General features: G+C 46.6%; 2 protein-coding genes across 2 annotated transcripts; one reads left to right on the forward strand and one right to left on the reverse strand.

The window, feature by feature from the left end:
- Positions 1 to 844: 844 nt before the first annotated feature.
- Positions 845 to 8,993, forward strand: zcchc4 (zinc finger, CCHC domain containing 4). The gene is made up of 13 exons (XM_070854577.1): positions 845 to 1,014; positions 1,396 to 1,514; positions 1,594 to 1,676; positions 1,834 to 2,106; positions 2,939 to 3,019; positions 6,239 to 6,311; positions 6,388 to 6,538; positions 7,056 to 7,156; positions 8,004 to 8,125; positions 8,210 to 8,285; positions 8,377 to 8,428; positions 8,545 to 8,692; positions 8,816 to 8,993. The coding sequence occupies exons 1-13, from the start codon at positions 927 to 929 to the stop codon at positions 8,937 to 8,939; spliced, it is 1,491 nt and encodes a 496-aa protein (XP_070710678.1). The 5' UTR covers positions 845 to 926; the 3' UTR covers positions 8,940 to 8,993.
- On the reverse strand, positions 2,809 to 5,575 carry LOC139222732 (E3 ubiquitin-protein ligase TRIM62). Its single transcript, XM_070854578.1, has 6 exons — positions 5,357 to 5,575; positions 4,693 to 4,788; positions 4,293 to 4,529; positions 4,177 to 4,196; positions 3,941 to 4,071; positions 2,809 to 3,855 (listed from the first exon to the last, which is right to left on the reverse strand). The coding sequence occupies exons 1-6, from the start codon at positions 5,573 to 5,575 to the stop codon at positions 3,257 to 3,259; spliced, it is 1,302 nt and encodes a 433-aa protein (XP_070710679.1). The 3' UTR covers positions 2,809 to 3,256.
- Positions 8,994 to 9,548: the final 555 nt, after the last annotated feature.

Here is a 9,548-nt window from a genome sequence, read left to right on the forward strand (position 1 = left end):
TTGCTCTTCGGACTACAACCGTGTTCGGTGTAAACAAACTGCATTGTGACAGACACCAGCAGCGACAGGACCCTTTAAATCTTTACAATACGTTAGACAAGCTGTTGTCATAGATACGGACCGGTGCGCCTGTGTGCTGATGCAGTGCGGTCATGTGTTTGGATTATTTCAGCAGTGAAGGTGTTCAGAACTATCTGCTCATTTAGCCTCTGTGTCCTCTTTGTGTAGACTGATGCATGCACTGAAATGGGTCAGGGGGGGTTAAAAAGTCAACTGAGGAGGAGGAACTGGAGGAAGATGAAACAGATGAGGAGATCACTGCAAAACACACATTTCCCACAACACTTCTGAATGAAACATACACATAAATACTGTTTTCTGTTGATATGGTGATTAATATAATATAAGATGGCTCTTTATTCACCTCATTCACCTTTATTACATAAAGTAGCCTACTATCTTATCTTATCTGATCCTTAATGTTATATTCATGTAATATTAATGTTACATTATCTCTGTCCATCTTTTTCTTTGATATCTGACATGGCTGCAGCTCAGCCTCAGGCACTCAGACAGAATTCAGGATCTGAAGTCTGCATATTGTCATTAAACACATTCAAATATTAAAGAATATCCAGTTTAGTAGAAAATAAATTATAATCTATGCTAATTATCTGTATATATTAATAATCTATATTAATCTTAGAACGACCAATATCCAAGATCAATATCCTAATCATCAAATCACAGAGCCTGGCTCCGTCTGTTTTTAATTCATATCCGACGTAAATTAACGGCGACGACAATCTCATGACGTCAAATCTGCGCGACTTGAACAGCATGCTTTGAACAGCTGACTTCCATAGTTGTGTCCATGCTGAGTTTGTATTCTTAAAAGTTTCAGTTAACCGTTTAGGTGTGAGGACATGGACATGACCGAGGCTAACGAGGACAGTTTGGGAATAGATGTTATTCTCACAGACGACGGAAAAACGGCGCCACGCTGTCCGCATGGTAAGTTTAACAGGACAGACGTACCGAACTCCGTTAGGAAATACTCTGAAATTTGTTTTGTTTGTTTTATATTTGACGTACTTTGAAGAATATGACATTATACGAAAGAGTAATGTTTTATGATACTTTCGGCATATGTAACGGCTCGTGTCGTAGTAAAACACAAGCTAAAATGGCTTTGCACCTTATTCTGACAGCAACAGACCACATGAATGGTTTATGAATCGAGCCATTTTGATATTCCGCCTCTTCACCGTACAAAGTCTCCAAATTCGGCTTGTTAATGTAACGTGCAAGCATTTAGGGGCATAAAGAGTTTGGCTCACCTTTCAATCTCAAGAGCGCGAGAGTAGAAGAATAATGTCACGTGTGCTCTGCCAGGTCCGACCTTGCTGTTTGAGAAAGTTTGCAGGGGCAGCGCCACAGGCAGGAGGTTCTATGCCTGCTCAGCGTGCAGGGACAGAAAAGACTGCAACTTTTTCCAGTGGGAAGATGAAAAGGTAAGCCTGGTGACATTGTAACTGTCAAAAAATTTTTTTTATTTGGCAATGATTTAATTTAGACTTATTTGCTTTTAAGGTGTCGGAGGCCAGGCTTTTGGCCAGAGAAGCAGTGAACCAGTCCAAGAGACCCCAGTTCACCCAGAAGGAGTACTGTGACCGGTAAGAAATCTATTAAAGTCTCTATTCACAACATTGTGAGCATCAGTTACTGTGAGCTGACTTTTCACAGGTTGGAAGGTCAAATTGACGTGATCAAATTCAGAACTCCCATAAAAAGTGAGCATCCTAACCGTATTAATTGTGATTTGTCCGCCAGGTTCAGAAAGTTTGTCTCCCTCCAGCTGGGCGAGAAGAGGTTTTGCCAGGATTGTCAGATCCTGCTGCTGCCTCACGAGCACGAGGCCCACTCCTCTCACAGATGCACCGCTGTCACGGCGGCCCAGCTGAGGAGGCCCAGTGTGCTGCTGCGTCCGTTGGACAACAAGAAGAGCAACGCCCAGTACCTGTTCACCGACCGCAGCTCCCACTTCCTGCTGGACACCCTGGCTGGGCTGGGGTACAGGAAGGTGCTGTGTGTGGGCACACCCAGGTGAGGACCAACCAGAACGTGCTATCTATGTTTTCAGCTATCCAACAAAGGGAAGTGGCTAAAAGAAATCTTTGGAATATGCTGAAAGATGTCAAAGGAAATTTGACTCTCCAGAAACAGTGCTCACTCTGAGTCATCAGTGTACCTCACTGCAAACTTGTTTTAAGGGAACTACTTTTTACTGAACAAATAGTCAGATGGGGGGTTTCTTCCTTGTTCTGGATCATGGATGCTCTATCATAACTGGAAACCAGACCACAGCTCAGCCTTGCTCTCATTTGTCCCAGTAGCTACTCACAGTCTTCCTGTGCAGCCTGAAAAGTATTTTCCCCATAAACCCTCATTCTAAAAGAGACAGCTGTAAAACAGCTGACACCTCCAGCTATTAGTACGGTCAATTATTGCTCTTCATGGTGTATATTTGGTTTAATCTCTGTAAAACTGTTCCACTGCTTTGGTACAAGCCATTCCCCAGCAGGACTGGGCCAGAGGCATGATGGGATGAACACGAGGGGCCGTGACCCAAATACAAGACACTTCGAGGAATTCTCTGTGGGCTGAATAGGCGCCATCTTTGCTTTCTGTATCCAGTTCATGTGATAAATACATCCATGGTCTGGACCAAGTGAACTGAGCTACAGGTGTGAACGTGACAAATGAAAACACACGCGCTCCTTTTTAAGAGGTTGTAAACCGAAAGAATTTAATTTGTACTTTGGGAAGGTGTTCACCATAGCAACAACAATGTTTTAGAGAAAGTACACACTGTTAGAGATCTTTTTCTTTATTAAGATACTCTGTAGTCAGTAGTAACTGATGCTCTTTGTTCCAGGCTCCATGAGCTGATCAAGCTGCGAAGCCTGGAGCAGCAACATGAGCCGATGAAGAGTCTGTTGCTTGACATTGACTTCAGGTTAGTTTGTCTGTTTGTTGTTAACTGTGTGTTGTACGGTGTCCTTGAGTGCCTTGAAAGGCGCCTATAAATAAAATGTATTATTATTATTATTATTATCTGTTGTGATTGAATTCTACTGCACAGCTGATTTGTGTAGATTATGTACATACACGGATGGAAAACACTGCACACATTGCCGTTAGTAAGACATTCAGGTGGAGTCCACCTCGCTGGCTCTGGAGAGTGTCTGTAGCGTTACGGGGTGCTGAGGTGACAGAGCTCCACATGGTTTGGCCAGGGCTGGTTGTCTGGTGGCCTCAGGAAGCGTATGGCAGGGTACAGCGGCTCAGTGAACTGGTGATGAGCCCTGTCGAACACGGGCGTCACGGCTGCTGAGAACCTCTGCAGGACCGCCATTGTGCCTGCATCATAGAACATCAGCTGGCCCTTGTCGAAATTCACCCACACTCCGACCTTTCCCAGCGGCGTCGGCCCGACGGCCTGACAGGCGATGTGCCGGTCGTTGTGCCAAGCAGACAGCTGGCCGCTACGAAGCTCCACGCACCACGAGTTCCTGTTTCGGCCCAGCTTGGAGCCCTTGTCCCTGCCCTTCCTGCCCAGGCTGGCGTAGGCCACGCCCACGGCCCAGGAGGAGCAGCAGTGGACGTCGACCTCCCAGTAACTCTGAGCAGCCGTGACGGGGGCGCGGCCCAGAGCACAGCACACCTTGTCGAACTGGAGGGGATGCTCCGGAGCTGAGCGGGCAGACTCTGAGAAGGACATGGCCTGCCCGTCTGGGCTCACTGTGATCTGGCTGTGACAAGTCTGCCTGTCAATCACCACGGGGGAGGAGTCTGAAATATAAAATTACATACGTAAGATATAGAATTCCATACAGTCTGTGGGATTGATAGAATGTAGAAGCGATGGCTTCGGTACCTAAGAGTAGAGTCTTCCTCTGCAGCTGAGCTCTCAGGTGTTTGGAGATGGAGGATAAGGATTTTAGGAGCCTGTCAAATCTTTCGTCATTCAGTCGGATTTCCTGCTCGGAGGCGTCTGGCTTCATAGGACTGCAGGAGAGACCACAGAGGTGACGATGAGAGAGGTCTGAGACAGAGCTGCACAGGAAGTACGGCTGAAAACATAGAACGTCATGTGATGGTGTGGCGTTTTACCTCACGTTCTCAGGCGGACCCTTGAGATGAGACAGAAAACAGAAACGCCGATTAAGAGTGGAACACTTTCAGTAACTGATCAGAGACTGTGTTGGCGTGCAGCTCTTGAATCAGACCTTCCCCTCCTCCTCTGCGGCGGCGCTCTGGCTCAGCGCTCTCTGGGTGCCGTCGATGCTCTTAGCCACCCGGTCCTTGTGCTGTTTCCAGCTCTTCAGGACCTGGTCCAGCCTGGTCCTGGTCCGTCTGAGGTCCAGCTCCAGAGAGTCCAGCGCGGCCTGCTCGTCCTGCTCGAGGGCGCGCCGTATGCTCTCGTAGCGCTCTCGGACCTGCTGCTTCATCACCTCTGTGCTCCTCTTCAGGGGGGAGCACGGACAGCACGACGGCCAGATGTTAAACACACTCAAAGGATTTTCTAAATATCAGCAGCTTGTTTTCAGCTCTCCTCGTTGGTAGTCTGATGTGTGAGTGTGTCTAGTAACTATTTAAAGCACTGAAAGCTCCTGGTCAAACACTTACAGAGAGGTCGGCCTTGCGTTTCTTCAGAGACTGGATGTGAGCCTCAGTCTTGGATCTCTCTGCCTGCAGCTCCTCCACACGTCTGGATAGCTGCTCCTACAGAGTCACAGCCACGAGCATCGGCATAGAAGAAGATTATTTCATTATTATTATCACTGCTGTGAGCCGTGCGAATAAAAATTCTACGTACCAATACATCTGTCATATCCTTCTACTGGCACAATGAATTCAAAGATTGTTTTCATTATGTCTAACTTGTTTTTTTTTTTTGTTTTTTTTTAGTATGTGAAACTAAGAAAAGCACAGTGAAAATGTCAATCACAGTTCCCCTCAAGCCCAAATTCAAATTGTTTAGTCTGAACAACAGCCCAAACCCCCCAAAAATTCAGTTTACTTTTGTTTAAGACAAAGAAAAGCATCAAATCCTCCTTTTTCAAGAACTAGATCCATCAAATATTTGTTATTTTGCACCCAAGAATATCTCAAATTATTGTTTTAAATTAGTCAATGATTGATTCACTGTTGATTGACCTATTGATGAGTCCTTAACAGACAAAACACAAAAGAATGAAGGCTGACTTCACAGTGCAGCTTTCAGTATTGTGGTGGAAGCCTGAGAAATGGCCTCCGCGGACGGGAATCAAAGATTCCAGCCGAGCAGGACCTGAGAGGGCTGCGCAGCGCTGGCTATCTTCCTCTGTAGTTTTGGAGAACGTGGGAAAGGCTGGACGTCCCTGTTGCTGGTGGAGTCCAGCGGGGTGAAGTGCAGCCCGTCCTGCAGCGCGCCGTGCGTGCCTGGAGAGGGCGCCACAACGCTGGCCTGTGCTGATGCGGCTGCCGTCGCCTGTCCATCGCCGACAGATAAAGTCTCCTTTTCTGCCATGTCTGAGGACTGAACAACACAAGGCACAAATATTAAAATGCAGCCTGAGACGTTTCTTCCTTTTGCACCGTCCAAAGCGTGTTAGGTGTGTTTGCTGTAGCTGCAGACTGAACCAGTTCTTCAACTTTCTGCTCCAGGACGTGGCCTCATTTCCTCTGCTCATTTACTAAAAACCAAACCACCAAAACTAATTTCCACAGAATGTTCAGCGTTGAAATCTATTTTTTTTTTAGTCACAGCTCCCTGTTTACTGTGGAATGACCCTTTAGACCTCTACATGCTGTAGCAGCAGTTTATTCCGACTGCACATTCAAACACAAATCAGGATTTTTCTCTTTTTAGCAGTTCTTACCTGAGGTCTCTGCGCTGCGTCTACGCCGTGTGTGTCTGTCAAGAATGTGAAGGCTAGAAATGTGGACAGGGTGTGTTCCTGTGTTACAAGCTTCAGCCTGCAGCACACACACACACTCCAGACACCTTATCGTTACCTGGATACACACCTTCAGGATCCACTGTGTGTTTAACTTTGTGTGTACATACAGGAGATAAGTTCAAACTTGCTCTGGGCTTTAAAGCCTCCTCTTATTAGACAAACCATTAGTTGCATTTGAAAAGTTAAATCTTTAACGCCAAACGTTTTGTGTCCCTCTCATGATGTTTCAGATACGCTCAGTTCTACAGCCAGGACGAATTCTGTCACTACAACATGTTCAACCATCACTTCTTTAACGGCGAGGTAAGAGTTGAAGCACTGGGGGGGTTTCGGGCCTTCGGTTTGCAGTTCAGAGGAGTGAAACCTCGTCTCCCGTTAGGCCTCCAGTGCGGTGCTGCAGGCCTTCCTCACAGAGGGTGCCGGGGAGAAGGTGGTGATGGTGGCCGACCCTCCGTTCGGCGGTCTGGTGAAGCCTCTGGCCAAAAGTTTCTCCCTGCTGTCACAGACGTGGAAGAAGCTGCAGAGTTCTGGTCAGTGTCACTGTGGGGTTTTTTTTTCCCCCAATGACAGTTCAGTTACCTGATATACTTAGCTCTGGTCTTTATTGTCCCACAGGAGGAATCATTTTACAGTATTTTTGGGTTTTTTTTACAGATTAAAACAGTAACACACAAGAAGAAATTGAATGTGAACACTTTAATACATAAAGTATGATTGCAGAACACAATCTAACAAAATGTCTGGCCAAAGTGTTCACCAGCTAGTTTTTATCAGAGCTGTTCCACTGAACAGCTGCTGGAAATGAGGCTGGTGAACTGAACCAAGTAACTGAAAGGGGCTAAAACGCTCTGTAGAAATGAGAAACACTGCGAAGTGGGGGTGATAATTCTCCACAGGTTCTACAGTATAAGTGGCCCCCTTCACATTTCTCATAGTCAGACGGTCACATAAACATGCTGACTTGCTCACCTTAAATCAATTAAGTACACGAAATGCAAAAATATACTAAAATCTCTCAAGTTTGATTCCACATGTTTCTGGTTGCAGACAGCTGTAGCACTGACATGCCCATCATCTGGATCTTCCCATATTTCTTTGAGCCTCGCATCCTGGAGTGTCTCCCCTCATTCGCCATGCTGGACTACCAGGTATACCGGTGTAACATTTTAGCTGATGATGGATTAATACAGACATCATACGATAGAGTCAGGAATGATGATGCTCGGGGCCTGGGTGGGGGCCTGTGGTGGGTGTAACTGTACATCTGCAGCACCCATGTGTTTCAGTTTAATACCTGATGGACAGACGACAATGTCACACATGAATCGGCAGAATTCAGTGGTGCAGAGATTCCAGGTGATGTGATGTGGAGTTAAACTAAAGTTGGACCTTTCCCACAGCAGACATTGTGACTTGTTAACCAGGTGTAAACACTAATATGATTAAATACATTGTAATATAACTGAAACAGCCGTTTTTAATGATATTAAAGCTTTTTGCTGATTTTAAAAAACTTGGTGTTTAAACTGAACCATTTCAGAGTGACTTCAGGGACACAGAAGCTTCCATGTTCAAACGTAACATGGCAGACTGTCACCCAGTCGGCCGGGGGTGCTCAGATACCCCCCAGACAGGAGGTCGGCGAGCCCTGTGGCCGGCTGTCGTTTGGCATTTAGAATTCTCGTCCTCCCGCCGAAATCCGGGGAAGGGGTCGACACGAGGCTAAACTAAATTCACATTGGTTTCTTTTGATATTTCTTCTCCCGGTATGGTAACAAGTTTATGGGGCCCTGACAGAAACAGTACAGGGACCTCTGCTGTGTGAGGAGTTTTCTGCCCTCCACTGAAGGCACCAACCTTCATCCAGCAGTGATTTTTCTGCCGTTAGACTATAAAGCAAATACAGGCTATGCTTCTTTTAGAGGCTACACTGTCCCCAGGCTACACGTGGGCTCCATAAACAATAAAGTCAATATTTGATTTGCTTCCAACCAGGTGGACTATGACAACCATCCCCTGTATAAACACGGGAAGACGGGCAGGAAGCAGTCCCCTGTCCGACTCTTCACTAACATTCCCCCCAAAGACATTGTCCTGCCCAAAGAGGAGGGCTACAGGTATGAGCACGCTCAGTCTGACAGCTCTGATCCAGAGCCTATTCACAGTCGCACCATCAGCGTATCCTCTCTTCCTCCCGTCAGGTTTTGCTCTGCGTGTCAGAGGTTCGTCTGGTCCCTCAACAAGCACTGTGCTAAATGCAACGTCTGCCCATCCAAGGTATAAAAGCACAACTACAACCGTTTTGTATTTGGTTAACTCTAATATGGAACGTGCTACAACTTGTGTGTTCCGTTTCTCGTGTCTCCAGGACGGCCGCGAGTGGAAGCACTGCTCGGCATGTGAGAAATGTGTGAAACCATGTACGTAAATGTACCAACACGCACACTGATACACAGTTACTGCACGCCAACACTAACAAACGCCTTCACCTCACCGCTTTATCTCTCGTTGTCTTAATATTTTTCCCCCCCCGAAGCCTGGAGACACTGCCAGTCCTGTGGCCACTGTGCTCTCCCGGACCACCGCTGCGGGCAAGGCCAAGGAAAGGAGGGCTGCTTCAGCTGTGGAGGCCTGGGGCACAAACGCAGAGCCTGCCCTCTGACAGCCACACACAGGGTGAACAGGTGAGTCCGGAGAGCACTCCATGCCATCGGTTCACTGTGCCAGGAAGATTCAGTATTTGCACGCCTTAACTTGTCCCTCTGTGTCTGTCTGTCTGTCTGTCTGTCTGTGTTTCCTGCCTCCAGTCAGCGGTTCAACGCCAAGAGAGGAGGCAAAAATGCACCCCTTCATTCCCTGCTGAAGCATAAAGCGAAGAAGAAGTCTGGAGCAGCTCGCAGAGCGAAGAAGATGGCTTCTCTGTCTGTGTGACCTCAGCGTTCTTGTCAGCTGTGCACCTTTTCAATTAAAGGTCAAAAGAATTTGCCTGATGTTTTTCATTTCAACGCATAGACACCCAAAGGTGGCATTCATTCTCCATTTTTTTTTTTTAAATCAGAAAGTAGCACATTTAACACTTTTATACACATTTATATTCTAAACATCTAAACATCAGCCTTAATGAAAGCATTAACGCTACATTATCTGATTATGAGCTAAGTTGCAGCAGACGACAGAGTGCAGTGTGGTGCAGGGAGGGAGGTGAGCTGTGGCCACCAGATGGTAATGTTGCTCAGGTCTCCTCTTCTGTCTCCTGAGCTCTCGTATCCGCACGTTTACAGGAGTTTGCCAGATAATCTGGTTTTTATTGGTTGCCCTTTCACTACGTGCACGCAGTTCAGGTTGTGCAGATAATTCAACAAATATGTCCAAGTAGACTAGACATTCATTTCCTCTTAGAATGACATGTCCACACACACACACACACACACACACACACACACACACTGTGTATGATAGGTTCCAGTGGAACAAGGAGTCTTATAAACTAGATAGATAGGTATACAGTACATCCTGCCAGAATCATGTGCTCTATGTGTT

This window comes from Pempheris klunzingeri, chromosome 23 (assembly GCF_042242105.1).
Source record: "Pempheris klunzingeri isolate RE-2024b chromosome 23, fPemKlu1.hap1, whole genome shotgun sequence".
NCBI lineage: Eukaryota > Metazoa > Chordata > Actinopteri > Acropomatiformes > Pempheridae > Pempheris > Pempheris klunzingeri.